This window comes from Hipposideros armiger, unplaced genomic scaffold (assembly GCF_001890085.2).
Source record: "Hipposideros armiger isolate ML-2016 unplaced genomic scaffold, ASM189008v1 scaffold_331, whole genome shotgun sequence".
Lineage (NCBI taxonomy): Eukaryota > Metazoa > Chordata > Mammalia > Chiroptera > Hipposideridae > Hipposideros > Hipposideros armiger.
The window spans coordinates 308,546-327,318 of NW_017731681.1; the positions used below are offsets into that span (position 1 = coordinate 308,546).

At 52.8% G+C, this 18,773-nt stretch overlaps 1 protein-coding gene across 2 annotated transcripts in view; it reads right to left on the reverse strand.

The window, feature by feature from the left end:
- Positions 1 to 413: 413 nt before the first annotated feature.
- The window catches only part of SCUBE3 (signal peptide, CUB domain and EGF like domain containing 3), a 38,177-nt gene continuing 19,817 nt past the window's right edge, over positions 414 to 18,773 (reverse strand). Inside the window, exons 7-23 of one of the 2 annotated variants that reach the window (XM_019660830.1) lie at positions 17,582 to 17,629; positions 15,183 to 15,299; positions 13,385 to 13,507; positions 12,769 to 12,885; positions 12,163 to 12,288; positions 11,756 to 11,872; positions 11,510 to 11,614; positions 11,109 to 11,225; positions 10,616 to 10,774; positions 10,160 to 10,375; positions 9,641 to 9,802; positions 9,268 to 9,435; positions 8,603 to 8,764; positions 7,983 to 8,180; positions 7,357 to 7,509; positions 7,157 to 7,236; positions 3,353 to 4,541 (exon numbers count right to left, since the gene is read on the reverse strand). In XM_019660830.1, the coding sequence (XP_019516375.1) occupies positions 4,392 to 4,541; positions 7,157 to 7,236; positions 7,357 to 7,509; positions 7,983 to 8,180; positions 8,603 to 8,764; positions 9,268 to 9,435; positions 9,641 to 9,802; positions 10,160 to 10,375; positions 10,616 to 10,774; positions 11,109 to 11,225; positions 11,510 to 11,614; positions 11,756 to 11,872; positions 12,163 to 12,288; positions 12,769 to 12,885; positions 13,385 to 13,507; positions 15,183 to 15,299; positions 17,582 to 17,629 (2,318 nt within the window). In that variant the 3' untranslated portion in view covers positions 3,353 to 4,391. Of the gene's footprint in view, positions 4,542 to 7,156; positions 7,237 to 7,356; positions 7,510 to 7,982; positions 8,181 to 8,602; positions 8,765 to 9,267; positions 9,436 to 9,640; positions 9,803 to 10,159; positions 10,376 to 10,615; positions 10,775 to 11,108; positions 11,226 to 11,509; positions 11,615 to 11,755; positions 11,873 to 12,162; positions 12,289 to 12,768; positions 12,886 to 13,384; positions 13,508 to 15,182; positions 15,300 to 17,581; positions 17,630 to 18,773 lie in introns of both variants that reach the window. The other variant, XM_019660831.1, reaches the window with a different exon arrangement.

The following is an 18,773-nucleotide window of genomic DNA, read 5'->3' on the forward strand; positions in this document are numbered from 1 at the left end:
AAATTCTAAAACCATCAGGAGGGGCTGCTAGTTAGCTCAGTTGGATAGAGCGCAGTGCTCATAACACCAAGATTGCTGGTTCGATTCCCACATGAGCCACTGAGCTGCGCCCTCCACAACTAGATTGAAACAGCTACTTGACTTGGAGCCTGATGGGTCCTGGAAAAACACACTGTTCCTCAATTTTAAAAAAAGGGTATGGTTAAAATAAATAAATAAAATCATCAGGAAGAAGATGGACAAATGAAAAATTTGGGTAAGTCCTATGTGGAAGTCAGAAGACACTTTGTCTCCTCAAAGTTTTTTTGCAGCTCTAGGTTAAGCAATTGAGACAGAGAAAAAGATCCACGCTGAGGAGTTTCATTAGTATTTTAATAATAATAATAAAAAAGACAATACAAAATCCAAACATTTCTTTTTACAAGTTAAGATACATTTTTCCCCCAAGTGCAAAATATTCTATGAACTGCATCACTTACTGTTTATTATTGATTGTGTAGGAGATGATTACTATATTGGCAGCAGTGGAAGGCAGATATAAATACAATATTTTGAGAATTATTCTGCATGAAAATAAAAAGCCTCCCACATGAGAATGATTATTCTCTGAAACTTCAGTTCGACTCACACAGAATAGTTTTCGGTTTGTCCATACTGCTAGTCTGTGTTGTCTAGATAAACTGATAACAGAACTGCGGATTCCCTCTAATCATGTATTTTCTTAAAGGGTTCCTAGTCCAAACACTGGCCCAAGGACAGGGTATGCCACCATTGAGACAGGTCGAATTTAAAGATATCCTTGTGTTGTTGGCTTCATTTTTTTCTTACTGTTCTTAAAAAAGCCAAGCAGATTAACATTGTTTTCTGCTTACAGTCATTATACTTTGTCTTCTTCCCCCTACTTTGAGCCTCTTATATTGAGGTTAAGCAGCAAATACAAAAGTCTGAATGCTTTACGTTTTCTGACATTTTGAGACATGACCTCCTAATCCACTCCAGTCACCTCAAACATGCATATGGAGAACATTTTTTGGGTATAAAGTTTCCTTAGGGCCAAAGACCAGAACTGTATTACTGAACTTTCAGCAATAAATCTGAGCCTCCACCACCTCAAACTAACCCAATCCTGAGGGAGTCAGAGCAGTCATAGCTCAACGTCAGCCTCTGAGGATTTATAGGCCTGGGGCTGGGCAGCTCTGGTCAGTTTTCTCCTGACTCTGAGAATTCTCTTGGGTTTGGGGAATGGGCCTGGCTTATCATACAGAAAGAGGGAGGCAGAGAAGTAAAAGAGATTGTGTGTTGCTGAGGATATAAGTGCCTTTCTGATATGTATCACTTGGTGCTCAGAGCTCTTGCAGAAATGGCTTCCCAATCCCAGACTCAGATCAGGGCAGGTTTTGTACTAGAATAAATGAAGCCTTACAGCACTGTGGCCCTGTCAACACCCGTCCTGCAGGGAGGCCTCTGGGCTGATTTCATGAAGGGTTCCCATTTATATCGTCTCTCCACTTCCCCACACTGGTAAAATCCTATTTTTCTGTCTGACCTGTATAAGGCCTAGAGAGTCCCTGAGTGTTGACTCCTCATTCAGTCCATTTAATCCCTAGTTTGATGCCCCAGGGAGGCTTCCTCTATAGGTTCAGCAGCAGCTTTGCCTGGGTTCTTAACCCCCAACTTGGACAACCTAAATCGAATTTGGTGGACATTAGCAGGCCTTCCACCTGCTCACCAAGATCCGTCCTGACATCAATGAAGACGCCTAGTGGTCTATACTTTCCATACTGTGGAAGTCACGTGCATGTCCCAGAAACCATGGAATAAGTGAATGGAAGAAATGTGTTTATGTGTGTATATGTAGGGGGTGACAGGAAAGGAAGAGAGCAAGGAGAAGCCAGACCCTGAAGGCATACATTGGGAAGCACTCCGACTGGCTAAGAGAGATGCAAAATGGTAGGGAGAGAGGAATCAGAAAGTTATCCTAGTTTCTGGTGGACAACAGGATGGTCAAAGTCAATTAAAGCAGTTTTCATGGAATTTCCTGGGAAGTGTGGATACTCCTACTAAATGACCATTTCCGTGCTTGGAAAGAGACATTTTGGGTCTTTATAGCAGCACCCCCTTTGACACAGAGAGACAAAGGCAGCCAGACACTCTACCCCATAAAGGCCATGGTGTTGGCTCATGGATGTCAGAGGATCTAGCTGTGACATTGGCTACCTGCTACCTAAGGCTGTTTTCACTGCTGAATGCTAATTGGGGAAAGGAGGGAGGTCAGGCTCCTTTATTTAGTGTTGAGTTTCCTGGGGGAGTTAATTGGTAGCCTTTGATTGAATAGGACTACAGCTTTGGGGGAACTAGACGGAGCAAATGGAAAATAATTTTATAGGCAGCAGTAGCTTGAAGGTGGAGTGCAGGATCTGGGCTTGGGCATGGACTTGATTCTTCATCCTTTTGAAAAGCAGTGCTTGAGGAAGCTAGGCTTGAAATCAATTCCCAGAGGGAATGGTGAACAGGTAGGGGTGGGCAGAACGGCCAGGGTCAGGCAGAACACTTCATGCCTGGCTAACTGTCCTATTCTTGGCTCCCCCAGCCTTGTCTCTGCCCTTAGGGCCCTGAGTTAGCCCATCCCCAGGGGGTTTGTCCTGGTCCTCTTCCATGTGCACAGCAGGGGAAAATACGATGAAAAGCAGGGGAAAGATGGAGGTTTTCCCTACTTGGGGTGGAGAATCACTGACCAGTTCCAATTCCATTGGCCTCTACAATCGTGAAGTCCATGCTGAGTCCATGGAGAGGCAAGGGATAGCAGGATTGGTTTAGCAAACACAGGTCCCTCTCCTTCCTGCTCCATAAAGTCCCCAGAATTACTGTCCTACACATCAGGTGCCTCTGAGCTACAGCCCTGGGTGACCCAAGCCAGGGGCTCTAGAGGTCTGGGGGGCCACTGGTGGGGAGTAGAGACAGATCAGATGCTCCTGCACTCAAAGTTCATGAGATTCAAAACCTTTTTTCTTCCACTCCAAACATATACTCTTCTCTTTTGGGCAGCTATAAATAGGGTTGTTCTAATAAAGGAGAAAGAAACAAACAAACAACAACAACAAAAAAAGAACAAAACCAGAAGACAAAAACCCCTCCCTCTAGACAACATAGAAAGACTCAAAATGATTGCACTTATTAGATGTGGACAGGGTGGGCAGAAGGCTTGCCAAGTGCACACACATTCCTCTTGCTGCCCACAGCCTGGGGCCAGAGGTAGGTGGCTTTGGGCTGGCTACCGAGCAGGGTCCTTTGGTGGAGCCCACAAGCCATCTGTGGCTACAAGGGAAAGACAGCTCTGGGGTAAGGCCCAGGCTGGCTTCCGCTCGGCAGCCATGTTTCTTTAAGCACAACACTTAGCACGGGGAGTAGGGCTCCCCCAGGGAGCACTCCGGTAGGGGTGAGAGGACGGCTGGGCCAGGGAAGACAAGAAAAGGGATGAGTGTTTGAGGCTGGCTTCCAACTGTTCTGTAGTCTAGTCCTTTAGATCATACGTTTTTGTTCCTTTTTTTTTCTTTCTTTCTTTCTTTCTTTCTCTTGGCGGTGCTTGGAAACCTGGTTTCTGTCCTGCAGAGCTCTAGTGTTTCTCTCCGGGAGTGACAGCAGTGCATTCAACATGGTAATACCTGCTGTGCTTCCGCAATCAGCGGTGTCCACGGGCCCAGTGCTGTGGGCCTTTTGTAAGCCCCTATGGATTGGACCCCAGGCAGATTGTGGGGGAAGAAGGAGAGGAACTGTATAGACAAGGAAGCCGTCTGTGTGGGCAGCCCAGGGCTCAAACCACGTGCCCCAGAGGACCAGTGCTGGCAGTAAGCCTGTAAGTCAAAGGCTTCTTTGGCAGAACCCTGGGCTATTAGAATCACCTGGGGGGCACAGCCAGGGGACATTTTGGCTCCTGACTAGCAAGGCACAACCCTATAATGGCAGAAGCCCCTCTTTCCCCTGCCCGTTCCCCACTAGACCCACTTCTTTTGGTGGGCCTCTAGCACCCGTCCAAGCTGATGGGGTCAGGGCTGTGAGCTGGTAGAATGGGCAGTGTGGCTGGGGAGGGGCGGGAAGGGGGGATACTGTTCTTTCACCCCTCGGGGGGAATAGAGCCAGCACTGAATGGCTTTTCCAGGGAGCTTGTAGGAAAAGGGAAAACAGGACAGAGGGAAAGACAGAGAGACAGAGAGGCAGAGAGGGACAAGGAAAGGCAGCTAGAGAGAAAGAAAGGGAGAGTTCTTGGTCTGTTATAGTGATATTTTTGTCTCCAAAGAGAGAGGAGAGAGTTCCTCGTCGGAGGATGGGGGCCGCTGGCTCTGAGGGCTAAGGCGTCTGGGGTCTTCAAAACCTGGGTCTTGGGCCTACGGGCACTATTTGTAGGGCCTCAGGAAGCTGGACACTTTGGAGCGCAGCAGCTTGATGAAGGACTTGGGCAGCATCTCCTTGTGCTTCTCCGTGTACTTGAAGTAGTTCTGAGGGTGGGCCAGCACCTCAAAGAAGGCCTTGATGAGCTTCTTGTCCTGCAGAGGGGGGTGGGTGGCAGTGTCAGCCTCAGCATTGGGGCTGACAGAGAGCAACCCCAGCTTCAGTTCAGCAGCAGCCCCTCTTGGTGTGGAACAGGCATACCCAGAGGGGAACCCCGGATTCCCACCCCCACCATCTGTTCCTCCTTTAGAACTCTACAGCTCAGGCCCCGGCCTCGGCACCACCCTTGCCTCCTCTCGTGTGCTCAAACCACAGCAAATCCTGTTGGTTCTACCTTCAAAATAGATCCAGGGTCTGACCACTTCTCGCTGTCTCCATAGCTACTGCTCCATCCAAGCCACCATCATCTCTCACTTGGACCATAGTAAGAGACTCCTGACTGGTCTCCATGCTGCTACCTGCCTACCCTGTGCTTCTAGACTGTTCTCCCCACAATAGCCAGTGACTTTTTCGGTTTTTAATTAGAGCCTGTCCTTTTGTCATTCAAAACACCTCTGTGGTTCTTTTCCCTCGGTAAAGCCAAGCGCCTTGCATGGCCCGTCCTGCTCTCTCTCTCCTCCATCCCCCCTTGCCTCTTCCTCACTCTGCTGAGCCACACTGGCCTTCTCAAGGTCAACGGGCCACAGCTTCGTGCCCCTTAGCTTGGAACGCTCCTGTCTTGATGATCGAATGGGTAGTCCTTTACCTCATTCGGGTCTCCTCTCCTCGGAGGCCTTTCCTGACCACTCTGTCTGAAATAGCAGCACGATGTGGGGGAGCCTTCTAGCGGCCAGGCCCTGCGCAATGGGACTCAGACCTCCTGGCTTCTAGGCTGGTGTTCTTTACATTGCATCAGTGGGTTTTTGAAATAAGAGGTGGGGTTTCCAGCCTCTCATCTCCACTTTAATCAAAACAGCTTTGCATTGGAGTTCCAGCACATTTAAAGTAAGAGTTCAGACCCTTTTAAAAATGTTTGAAAAGCACTGCTAAAAATACCATATTTTGCGTGTATAATGCACACTGTTTTTGCCCAAATTTGTGAGGGAAAAAGGATGTGCATTCATTATACATGGGTAGTACTAATTCCGTATCTATATAAATGTTTTTAATTCTTTTATTTATGCTTTGAGTTAAAAATGTAACTAGAAATCAGTAATGATACCTGTATGCAAAATAACACCCTGGAATACGATAATCGGCTTTGTTGAACTTATGACGAACTTGCAACGACGAAGAGTTCTTGGCCTTCTATGATGCATAAATATCGTAAATTTGTTACTGGTACATAAAATTTCTTGTACCAAGTATATCTGTCCTTGTGTTTTGTAATTATTTGTTACATAAAATTTCTTGTACCAGAGTATGTTAAAAAATAAATGCTAAAATTCCTTTATAATATGAAAAACAAGTACCTAAATGTAAGCAAATAATATTTTGAATTAAAAAATTGAAACGAAAAGATTTTTTTCCCTGAAAGTTTGGGCCAAAAACATGGGTGCACATTATACATGGCAAAATATAGTATATTCTTTGCAGCCTGCAAGTTGTAGGAGATTTATGTCATCATGTCTCTTAGCTTGATGACAATACAAAAATTATTAATCATAGAGATAAAACATTTTTTTGCAATAATTTATGAAGAATAATACTGTGATGGGGACTAATTTCTTCAGTAAGATTTTTTCAAACTGGGATCCACAGACCCAGGTGTCTAGTCCATTCTTCGATACTAAAAACATTTGGGGCTGGCCTAGTGGCTCAGTTGGTTAAGAGCTTGCTCAAGAGTGTGAGCTCTGAGCAACAGCGTCGCCGGTTTGATTACCACATGGGCCAGTGATGCTGCGCCTGAGCTGAACTGCCGCTGAGCTGCCAACAGGTGGCAGGATGGCTCAGCTGATGAGAGCACATGCTCCTAACAACAAGACTGCCTGTTCAAGGGGGTGGGCTATGCCCGCCTGCAACTAAGACTAAATTCGGCACCTTGAGCTGAGCTGCCACTCAGGTGGCTAAGTGGATAGAGCGTGCGCTCTTAACAAGGCTGCCAGTTCGAATCCCGCATGGGATGGTGGCTATGCCCACCCGCAACTAACTGAACACAGCACCTTGGGCTGAGCAGCACGACGGGACTTGGAGCTGAGCTTGCTGCGCCCTCCACAACTGAGATTGAAGGACGACAACTTGGCTGTTCCCCTCCCCCAACTCCCCAGTAAAAATCTCTTAAAAAACAAAACAAAAACAAAAACCATTTCATTTCCCTTAAGAGAGTCTATGCTGAATTAATAACTCTGAGAAACGCTGTGCTAATCTGCTTTTCTGCAGGAGCTGGGGGGCGGGGGGTAGGGAAGGAAGGGACTTACGCAAAAGCACCTTTCTACACCTCATTTCCCTGTGTGTTTGATGGAAGAGGTAGGGGACATTTCATCTCCTCATCTTCCCTTTCTCTTCCCCTAAGGTGTGGGTGACACTGCAGTCAGATGGGCTTAGGCTCAAATCCCACCTTCACCACCGGGCAGTTCTGTAATTGTCTGTGCCCCAGGTTTCTCATCTTTATACTGGGCATGATGAAAGTAGCTCCTTCATGGAGCTATTATGTGTGTTAAATGAGCATGCACATACACAATGTTGCACGTTCATTAAACGTTAGCTGTCGTTGTTGTGAATATTCACTTGCCTTTAAAATCTCCTGGTGGTTTTCAGAGGCATAGAGCCGGCCATCTCTCACAATGTCTTCCACCAGCTGCTCGTAGTCCTCTGCAAGGTCAACCAAGGGGAGGGCTTGGGGGTTGGGGCCTCTTCCGCTCCTCACGGCCTCCCAAGGCCCTGAGCCCGCCCCTGCTCACCCGCCGCCTGGGGTCTCCTGCCCTTGCTCACCGTCATAGGTGACATAGGGGATCTGGAAGCCACGGGCGCTGTTGGCCTCGCTTGTCTTGAAGTTGATCCAGAGCTTTCTGGAGCGGGCTGTGAATGCAATGGGGCGCTCGTAGGTCTGGCAGGTCTCGTAGGTGGTGATGGAGGATGGCGAGGCTGGGAAGGCAAGCAGCAGGTCAGGACAGCCATGGGCAGGCGACCCAAGCCCTCCTGTAGCGAGGGCTGTGGGGGTGATGGTGCTGACAGAGGCTCGCCCTCACCCCAGAACACACACACACACACACACACACACAGTCTTCCCCTGCCCTGGCTCGGTCCACAGCTCCTGTCTGACATTCAGGCACCCACAGAGTGTAAGAAATCTGACACTGACATGAATGGAGTGGCAAACATGCTAGACTGGTAAAGCGTCACCTGCAGCGCTACTGGAGTTCTAATCCAAGGGCCGCTTTCCCTAACTGCTCTCCAGGGAACATGGCGCCTTCACTGCCATTTTCCTTCGTTGGCGGCTGTCTGCCCAAGGCCTCCCTTGTCGCTGCCCCAATTCTTCCTGTTCTGATCTCTCTCTTTCCCACCCCCCCAACCACATTTGGGCTGCCCTTCCCTGGCCCAGCTCTGCAGCCACCCACAGTTCTTTCTCATGACGAGGACGTCCCCACACTCGTCCTCAGATGGCAGGAAGATCTCGGGCACCACGATGAGGATCTTGCGCTTGGGCGGGGGGTTGATATTCCAGACGCACTCCACTCCGGCCGGGTAGTTGCCTGGGTAGTTGGGGGACTCGATATAGCCAGTGAACTCACCCAGCTCCCCACCGCACTGGCGATCTGTAGCCAAGCGCCATGGACATGGCAAGAGAGAGAAGAGAAGTCAGTGGGGAAATGGGTTAGGCAGACTGGAGTTCTGAAGTGGAAATCAGACACATGGAGATAGCCGCCTTCCTAGCCCATCACCTCTTCTCCAAGTTCTGGGTGCACCCTCCTTCCTGCTCTTTTAGTGCCTTTTCATCTCACCTCACCTGCCTCTGCCCCGCCCCGTTAACCTGTCTTCAGGGAGAGGGTGAACAGGGCCCAGCCCAGAAACTAGTCTTGAGATGGAGTGGGTTGGGCAGAGATGGAGGGTGGGACTTTCCTGCCCATCCACATCCCAGCCCTGCTTCTTGTTGGTTTAATCCCCCCAACATGTTTCCTCCTGTGCCTCTTGCTCCCGGGCCGCTAACCCCTTTTCCACAGCCTGGCCTGCCACGTACTCTTGCACTGGGCCACGCTGGTGGAGCCATCAAAGTCAGTGCTCGTGTTTCCTGGACAGCGGGTGCAGAAGTTCTGGCGGAAGTCCGGCTGGTAGGACCCCATGGCACAGCGGATGCAGCGATGGGTACTGGTGTTGTAGTAGTGCCCAGGGGAGCACTGGACTGCAGACAAGTGGGAGGCGGGAGTTAAGATGGCGGGCACGGGGATGGGCGGGACACATGCACCCTGGAGAATCAGGAGGTAGAAGACACCAGGTTCCTTCCAGAGTGCCAACTTCTCCTAGTCAGGCCAGGGTTTAAGCCCAGGGAAAAACAAACTCGACAGAGTGGTTGGCAGTCCTTTTCTTTCAGGAACTGAACGCAGTGCCAAACCTGTCCAGAAACTCATTTGTAGTATCGAGGGGAAAGTGCCCCCAGCTCTCTGAAGCAGAGGGTAATTGGGACTACTGCTATTTATTCCCCAATTCCCATAAGGCTGTGGCTTATGGAGGGGCAGGATGGGTCCTGTGAGCAGGCTGGTGTGGTTGGTCAGGCAGCTGGGACCTTCCTAGTTTGGGGAAGATGGTGGGGCAACAAACTTGGGTCCACTCTGGGGATTTGGAGAGTTTTTTGGGGGAAGTAGTTGGGGTAGGAGAATCATCTCGCGGGGTGAGTAGCCCACTCACCTTTGGTGTCACAGTCTTGGAAGGAGATGGCCCCTTCATGCTTGGTGGTAAGGCCCCCACCACATGGGAAGCACAGAGTCCGTCCTGCTTCAGGTTGGTAGGTGCCACGTGGACATGGCTGGCAGGGCTTGAACCCATCTACAGAGTGTTGGCCAGGTGAGCACTGACCTGCAATGAACCAAGGGCCCAACTCTGATGGGGATGGTCCTGGCCATCCCTTTGGGGTCACCCAGTCTCAGGGGACAGAGGCACATAAACAGGATGTTGACTAGGAGAGTGGCCTGGAGCCTGGGCCTGCCCTTGGGAAATCCCATGCCCATGGGCGTCCCAGTGCCCACCCTACCCCACTCTGTATTGTTTGTTCCCCTGGCACCTGCACACGTGGTGACGTTGGTGGCTCCAAGAGGCCCGTGGGCATCACTCCCAGGGCAAAGGTCGCAGGAGAGCTGCCCTTCTCTCTCCTGGAAGGTGCCCGCTGGGCATGGCACACACTGCTCCGTCTGGCCGTGGTAATACGTTCCCTGCGGGCAGCTGACTGAGGGAGAGTCGGCCGCGCTAGCCACCCACCCCCCCTATTTCCCACCACCCAGGCCTGGTACTCCCCTTCCCACTCCCCCAGATTCAAGGAGAATCTCTGTGTCTAGAAACAGACAGAATCCTGTGTGGGAGAATCAGGGGCCAAAGCCATGTGCAGGACGACTGGCGGCCCCACCTGGTGTGCTTCTAGATTTCGGTCTGGGTCCGGGGAGGGGCGGATGTTGGGCAGGAGGGTTTTGGCTGCCTCACAATTTGAGAGATGCAGCTGAGGCCGTAAAGCATCCTGCTCTGAGCCAGGCCCGAGCTGGCCCTTCCCTACTCCCGTGCTCCCCTCTGTCCCAGCAAGCTGCCTTACCACACTTGGCCCCAGTGCGGTGCTGCCCAGGTCTACAGGCCTCCACCATCTCGGCGCGCTCCCCGGCGACTGGGCCCGGCTTGTGGGCCAGCTCATAATCAAGGCCAGCCAGGCGCAGGAGGAAGCGGTCCTGGTTAATGGACTTTCTAAGCATCTTCAGGGACCCTTTCAGCCGCCGTTCCATCCGCTGTCGGAGGCAGGGGAGCCCACAGCCAGCTGGTGGGGAATAGCGGTAGGAGTCACGGAAGGAAGAGAACGGAAAAGTGGCTATCAGCAGGGGGGCAATGGAGCCAAGGTAGGAGCTAGAAGTAAGAGGGACCGGCTCTGGGGCTTGGCATCAGGCAGGGTCTGCCCTTAATATAGGCTCGGCCCCTTCCTTTTGCCATTGAGACTTGGGTTTTCTCTACCTCTGCCCTCCCCTTTCCACCCTCCTTCCGACAGCGCCCCCAGTCCCACCTGTGGTTTCTTCAGCTCTGACCTCTGCCTCCAGTTCCAGGGTAAGCCGAGTGACCTCCTTGCCTGGAGGGGTCCGGGCCCGCCGGCCCTTGCCCTTCCGAGAGGAGTCACACTTGAGGTGGATGAAGGTGACCTGGCAGTCAGAGCAGGGGACACCACCTGGGGGAGAGGCCTTGTCAACTCCAAGTACACCCCCTGAGAACAGAGAAAGTTCTCACTCCTAGCTCTCACTTTTCCACCCCAAGCCGGACAGACCTCACCAGGTCTCTGACCGCAACTATCTCAGTTCTCTTTTAGTCTAGGATACTAATGAGTTGGTGTGAGAGTGTCCCAGGATTTCCTTGGGTCATGTGCCTGCAACTGCTTTTGCCCCTGCTCTTTCCAGAGTTCAGGGTGCCAGTGGGGTTTTGGAGATCATGCTAAGCAGAGGAGCTGAGAGGAGGGAAGGGTTTGGTGGCCAGACATCCCATTGGAGTGGGTCCCCAGTCCAGACCTGGCCCCAGGATTCTGCTGGCCTCCTCCATTTTGCCTTTGTTTCGCAGGTGCAAACGGCATTTGGCGTCCTTGATCTTGAAGGAGGCCCGCTGTTTAACGGACAGCACTGCAGCCTCTAGAGGGATGGGAGAAGCTCAGCACAGCCCAGGGGCCCCGTGGGGGTGAGGGCTGCTGTGGAGGGTGTTGAGAAGCTGGGCAATAAGCCAGGGACTTGGCTGGACAAGAGGGATTATGAAAGTCAAGGGAAGCAGATGTTAGTGGCAGAGGGAGCCAGGTGGCAGGGCTGGAGAAAAAGGGGGGTCCAGAAAAGAGCGAGGTCCGGGGGGGTTCATGAAGAAGAGAGATAGGGGTCAATGAGCAAGAGAGTGGGTGGGAAGAGGTCTCTGGGCTGGTGCTCACCATGGCAGTGGTTGGAGTTCGTGCCATTCCCGGTGTGGCCAGCTCGAGCTGGAGTGGCCCTGGGGCTGGGGGTGCCACAGCTCACGGTGAAGCCGTTTTCAGACTCTGAGAGAAGGGGGCTGTCACAGCTCTGACCTGCCCTCCACAACCCCCACAACCAGTTCATGACTCTAAGGGGAGCAGAGGAGCTGCCCGAACAGGCAGCCTTTCCTGCCCACCAGCCTTCCAGCAACCTCTTCCATGTACCTGGTGAAAACCGGGCGCGGGAGGGGCAGGTCAGGGCACAGGTGTCCTTCTTGCCAGACCGGTTGCAGCTGAGCATGGCTTTCGAGGCACCAGGACTGCTCTGACACTTTACTGGCTCTAGGAAGGGGAGAGAAGCCTGAGGAGGAGAAGGCCTTCCTCTCCCACCCTCTCCCTCAGCTGGGTAATTTGGAAGAAAAGAATTAGCTACAGGAAGAATTGTAATTGTACACAGAGACTGGTGAAAGGATGAAGGGATGACTTACAGGAAACTTCATGTTTCTAACTTACATGGCTACATTCTTCCCCCCTACTACCTCACACGCTCCTCAGTATAGAACTCCTTTCTTTTCAGGACACCCCCCCCAAAACTGCAGTGCCGGCGGTGGCCAGCAGAGGGCGATGCCCACCTGTGCAATCTTTGCCGTTCCAGTGGAGCCGGCCCTGGCCAGCTGGGCAGGTACACTGGTAGCTGCCAGGAGTATTGATGCAGCCGAAGCGGCAACCTCCCCGATTGATGCTGCACTCATCCACATCTGGGGGAAGAAGTGGGGAGACACAGACAAACGATGGTGGGTGAGAAGGAGCCAGGGAGTGGGCAGTGCGTGAGGACCTTGGGTTCAAGATGACTACTGGCCTGAGAAGAGCTCAAACCTACGACCTTCCCTTATCTCTGTCCACAGTCAAAAGAACGATTGAGAAGGGGCCAAGCTGATGAGTTTTTCAAAGCCTGCCCCGCTCCTAGCTACCAGTGGGGCTATAATTTGGGAGCTAAGGATGGGGGTCAAGGGGCAGCGATGGTGGTGGGAGATAAAAATTTTGGAGGCAGGACCGCTGTTCCCTGATACCTGATACCCAGTTGTCTTACTTCCTCCCATTTCATCACGATGGATGCGGCCATGGCACGTGTATCTGAGGACTGCCCAAAGCCTCGGGTCAACTCAGGGGTTTGTTCAATTGAAGGGTGAGGGGTTGAGAGGGGCCGGGTGGCTGAGGGTCCAAATTTGCTGGCTTACCCCCACAGTGGGTGACACCATATAGCAGATAGCCATGGTGGCAGAGGCACTGGAAGCTTCCCGGTGTGTTGACACATATGTGATCACAGGTTCGATCAAAGGAACACTCGTCTATATCTGGAAGAGCAAGAATTCAAGCCACTGAATCTGTCTTGGGGAACTTGATCCTGGGACCCCCTTGCTCAGCTGAAGGGCACAAGTGAGGGGCCTTGGCTCTCCCCCTTCAATTGAAAGCCCCCACTCATGGCCCAGCCCTAGGATCACCAATTCAGCAGTGCGTATCCCCTCCCTATACTCCTCCACTTGGAGTCCTCTGAGACAGGAACTGCGAGATCTGATGCCTGTGGATCAGGCAGGCCCACTACGCATATGTGTGGTTAGAAGGACCCTGCCAAGGATATGAATTGGGGTGAAATCCATCCCTCACTCCTTGCCACGCCGCCATGCGCCCCAGCGTAGAACTGGGCCGCCAAGAAGGCATACGTTTGCTCATTTGCAGAACGACATTGCTTATGGCAACTCCAGTTGTCTTGAGTTTCTCAGAGTCTGGCCTTCTTGAAGTTCTCCTGCCCCAAGCACCTCTCCAAGCCTTTTCCATTGGCCTCAGTCTGCTCACCCTGGCAGTTCCTCTCATTGATGAGAAGCTTATAGCCCTTCTTGCAGCTGCATTCAAAGCTGCCCACCGTGTTGCGGCAAATGTGGTCACAGCCCCCATTGTTCAGGCGGCACTCGTCTATGTCTGGTGAAGCAGGACAAAGGAGAGAAAATCGAAGGTAATGCAGAAGACGGAGGACAAATAAGGATACAAACTGGCTCCCTCACAGAGATGGGTAATCAAGGATAGCCCCGAGCCTGCGCCTTCGGACTCTCACTCTCCCGGCTCTGTTTCTTCCCTGTTCAGGGGACCTGTGCCATCAGTAACACCTTTCCTCAGGCTGAGTCCTCTTAGAAGGGGACATATGGGAACCAGTCAGGTCCTCGGGGGGGGAGGGGGGGTTGCCTAGAGCAGGAAGCAAGTGGGCATTTGACCTGCAGGGCTCTGCTGCTGATGGCCCTTCCCAAAAAGGCTGGTGGAGAAGGTTCATCCCTGTCCTGCTCCCCATCCCTGCCTGTCACAGGAGCCCAGGAGGGTGGGTGAGGAGGTGGCACAGAGAGGTGGAGATTCCAAGGGACAGCCCTTCCGAGAGGAGAAGCTGGGAGATGGGCCAGGCAGGGAGGACCTCCACAAGAGCCAGTGAGGCTGGGGAGCTGATGGGGGAGGGGTGTGGGCCAGGCAGGGGGCTGGACTGGGAGAGGTCTGGAGAGACTCAGGCCTGAGGCAGCTTTCAGCACTAGGAAGGGAAAGGGGGGCGGGGGTGAGCAGCTTCCTTCCTGAGGTCAAGTTCCCCAAGCTGGTGGCAGACAGGACCCAGGCTACTCACCCCTACTTGGGGGAGGGGACAGGGAGGGCAGCCTTCCACTTCACTCTTAGCATACCTGTCAACAGTCCTTCCCAGCAGGAAACCTCTCAACTCTGGCTGTCTGACCTGCTGCCCCAGCCCTCCCCCGTCCTCTCTGCCAGCTGTTGGGCCAAAAGACACAACGAATGAGCCCAGACCTCCTTCCAGTCCCTACTCCTTGTGACCAGGGAACACAGACCTGATGAATCATTTTCAGCATGGTTACCCTCCCGTCTCCTCCCCTCCCTCACTTTTCCCCTAGCCCTGGCTAATTAAAAGAGAGGAAATAGAATGGACTGTGTGGGAAATTATACCCTAATAAGAGCTAACACAAAGTGTTTATCATTTGTCAGGCACTGTTCTAAGTACTTTATAATTTATATATCACTCATTTAATCCTCACAGCATTTGGCAAGCACCACTGAGGTGACACTGAGGCACAGGGACACTAAGTAACTTGCCCAGAAACACAGAGCTAATAAGAGGTGGAGCTGGGATCTGAAGCCTGGTAGCCAGGCTCCAGCAACAGCACTCCCAGCTGCTACCTTATTCTGCCTCTGACCAGTATGATCTTTTCACAGGGAAGGTCTTGGGAATGTGGGTTAAGAAGGGAATGGAACACACTTGTGACCTCATGTACACACAGGGCTCAAATATCCTTCTAGGCTCAGAGACAAATGTAAATGGCATGTTCATTAGCCAAGAGGGTTAGGGACCCATAGGGGATAGGAATGAGAGTAGGGACAATAAGGTAGTATAGGGACAGGGGACCCTGAGGGACTGGCTGGACTTTTGCGCCCCTTGAACTGAGATGGGAAAGGTGGACAGGAGACAAGCCCGAGTTATGTCCTCAGTTCTGTATAAAGGGGATAGCCTCCAGGGGGTCCAGGAGGTGTGGTCCCATGCTAGGTACCCTGTCTCACAGTCCAGCCTCAGCCCCTGCCGCTTCTGCGCCTGTCCTCCGAAAGTCCTTACCTTTGCAGGTCTTCCTGTCTGGCTGCAGCATGAAGCCCACAGGGCAGCTGCAGTGGACGCCCGTGGCTGCATCGTGGCACTTACTGTCGCAGCCCCCGTTGTTGACAGCACAGGTCTCTGTTTAGGAGGGAGGCGGGGGATGGTAACCAGGTTATGGGCCTGGAGGAGTCCCAAACTGTAGGGCAGCCGAGAGCACAGAGGCCGAGAGCAAGGGAAGGCCTTCGCTGCCTCCCCGCACTTCAGAAGGAGCATCAGGCCGGGGCTCCCAGCCCCCATCCCCTCACAGTGCAGCCAAGCAGTCCACTTCCCTGCCCCCTACTTGATTGAAACAAGGTGGACAGCAGTGAGGCAGGTACAAGCCAGAGCTGTCAGGCAGGAATGTGCTGAGGGGGTGGAGGAGGTGGAGAGGGGAGGGCGCAGGGAGGGGTAGGAGTAATGGCTGCCAGGGAACAAGAAGGGACAGACAGGAGTTTCCTCCTCTTTCCACCAACCATCTCTGGTGGGTGGGGGATCATGGTGGGACAATCTCGGGTGGAGTGAGCCTGGTGATTCCTAAGACAGCTGAGGGATGCCCATCGATTCATCTTCCTCCCTGCCCAGCTTTCTGAAGAAAGATCCCGTTTCGAGGACTGACTGCTCGTCCTCAGAGGAGACAGCACATACTCAGTCATCTCCCAGCCCCTTCCAGGCTACCTCCAGCTCCTCCCAAGCCCTCCTGTCAGTATCAGATGGAGGTAAACTGGCCGTTCTGGTGCTTTACGTTCCTAATGGGGAGGTTGGTCTGGGGAGGGAAGAGAAGGAGAAGGGGCAAAAGAAGAAAGCTCAGAGCAGGAAGAGTGTAAGAACGTAGGTGAAAGAGAGAACCTCAGAGCTGTCTCTTCTGCTGTCCCCGCTCTTGACTGGTAAATGTTCCCTTCGCTGAGAGGTCAGAGTAGGGGGGTGTGGATAGGTCACTCAAGCTATTTTCTGAATTCAGAGCAGGAGAAAAACAGGTTTAAACTGCAGCTCAGGAGTGTCAGGTGAACTCAGGGAAAAGCCATCAGCTCAACTGGAGGAGGTAAGGGCCGTCTTCCAGGGGCCCTAGAGTTCTCCCATTAGACAAAATCCCAAGGCCTCCACTAGGGAAGAGAGGAGAGTTGTTCTTAGAATCAGGGGAACGGACTGAGACAGGTGTCACAGGGCACTATCATCTTGAATCTTTGATTCTGAAAATTCCAGCCCAACCCTTGTCACTGAGGAGACGAGCAAGGACCAAGAGCTCTGCCTCTGGGTCCCTGGTCACACGCCTGGGTCCCCAAATGGCCCGGTTTGGGAGCAGCCACAGTGGGCTCTCCTATGTGCCGTTCCCACTTCAGTCTCTCCTGAGGTTCCATCATGGAAGGCACCTGGGAGGGAACTTTGAGTGCAGGCTCCAAGCCCAGCCGTCTTCCTCCCCTCCCCTCCCCACGAACGTTCTTAGCATTCTAAGAAGAGGTCCGCCAAGCCCTGGAGCAGGGAGAGGGGAGCAGAGGTCTTGTGCCAAGTCTAGATAGATCCTAAGGGATCCAGGATGGTGGCAGCAGAGCTGGCACAGTGTCCATCCCAGCTTGAACAGAAAGCTGGGCATAGCTGCCACCCCTATAGGATAGCATTCTCCCGGGCAGAGTTGGGGTAGCAGGATGGCACGGCCTCAACCCTTTGTTCTTCAGGTCCCAGTATTAGGACTACAAGTTACTTTGTGCCAGGAGCTTCCTAGATGTTCTGTATCCACTATCTCAATCATCGCAGCTACCCTAAGGGAGGGTCATCTTCCCCATTTTACGGAAGAGGAAACTGAGGATCAGAGAGGACAGTAGCTTGCTTGAGGTCATACAGTTAGAAGGTGGCAGAGCCAGAATTCAAACTCAGGTCTGTCTGAACTCAAATGTCATGCTCTACACCATGATGGTGGGAGAGAATAGTGAGTGATGCTGGGACTGTGAGCTAATATGGGTAAGACGCCCCAAGGAGGGGATGGCATCTAACCCTACCCCACCCCTATCTCAGGTGGCACGGTGGACACGATGGGTAAGATGGAGCTGCCTGGGTCTTGAGCTGTGTAGAAGGCAGAGAGAGGGAGGGAGGCAGATGGCTGGGAAGAGGGGAGGTGTTAGAAGGTGGATGAGGGAGAAGGTGGAAGGAGCCAGTAGGAGAGGAGAGAGACAGGATCAGGGACAAAACCAACATGAAGGCTCCTGGGCCAGCTCTTGGGGACTCAGGAGACACTCAGTGGGCCCAGTACCCAGGCTGCCAGGGGAGCCCTGCTGGCAGGCTAGAGCCCAGTCAGGCTCCAGTGGGCATGCGGTTAGTGGGAGCCCCAGCGGGTTAGCCCTTCCCCTAGCAAGCCAGTGAGAGCAAGCGGAGAGAGCAGACATATTTACCATTAGAAACGGCCTGAGGGGGGATGTGCTGCTCTAGCCGCCTTTCCCCTGTTTGACATTGTAAAAAAGCTGTTTAGATGCTGGGCAGCAGCCACTGTGGCCCACCGTGCCCGGCCCTCTCCCCCGCCCCACCCGCCCTGCAGGCCCAAACCACTAGCCCCGCAGGACGAGCCCTGAGACTCCAAAACTTCACTCCCCAGCCTTGTCCTGCCTGGTAGCCTCAAAGAAGCTGGGTTCCTACCACGTGACTGATGGGAAACTGAGTATCAGAAAGGGGCCATCATGGGCCCAGTACCACACAGCATGCCAGAGGCAGAGCTGGGATCCAACCTCGAGTCTTATAAGCTGCCACCTCCCCCAGGGTGCCCGCCCTTTCTGCTCAACTGCAATGGCGCTCAGTCTCCCCACTAACTCTGAATATCCTGATGGCCCTGAACAATGAAGTTTCCTCCTACCAGGGCTGGGGAGGAACATGAGGTGCAGGGCAAGGTAAAATCAGTTCTGTGGGAGAAGAGGGAGAGGAACTCGGAAAGAACACAGCTGTGAGCCTTAGAACAGCCTCATGTGCTCTCTTCTACCTCACTTGGCCATGGCCGAGAAGGCAGAATGGGTCTTGCATTAGGGAAGAGCTCAAGCTTAATAGGGGTATTTTCAAAAGCAGCCATGCCCAGGATCATCTGAACAGAAAGAAACCTGAGAGGGGCCCGCGCCACATCCCCGGGCTTTTCCTTGGGGAATGCATGCAGCTTCTTTGGGGGGACTCTGGGGGATGTGTGAGTGTGTCCAGGGGATGGTGGGAGGTTTGGGAAGCAGAATTAGGTTTATAAGGGAGAAATGAAAGGAGCTGGGACAACCAGCCTAGAGAAGGCAACAGGAAGAAACCTAAGAACGTTCCAAGGTCTTTGAAGAGTTAGTTCAGAGGGAAACATGTAGCAGGTGAGATTTTAATTAGAGACCTTTAGAACCGTGTGTGCAAGTCTCTGGAGCAGGTCCCCAAGGGAGGCCTTTAAGAGCGTCACTGGCTGCCCTGTTCTTGTGTTTGGGAGAAAGACTGCTGTCAGCAGAGATGAAATGGGTCTCCGGAGTGAGTGGGGGAGAGTCTGGTTCTTAAGCTGAATGTCATGTCTCTGAGAGACACAGAGTGAGTGCATTCAGACCCTCCCCTCACCAGCATGATGTAGCCCAGGAGATG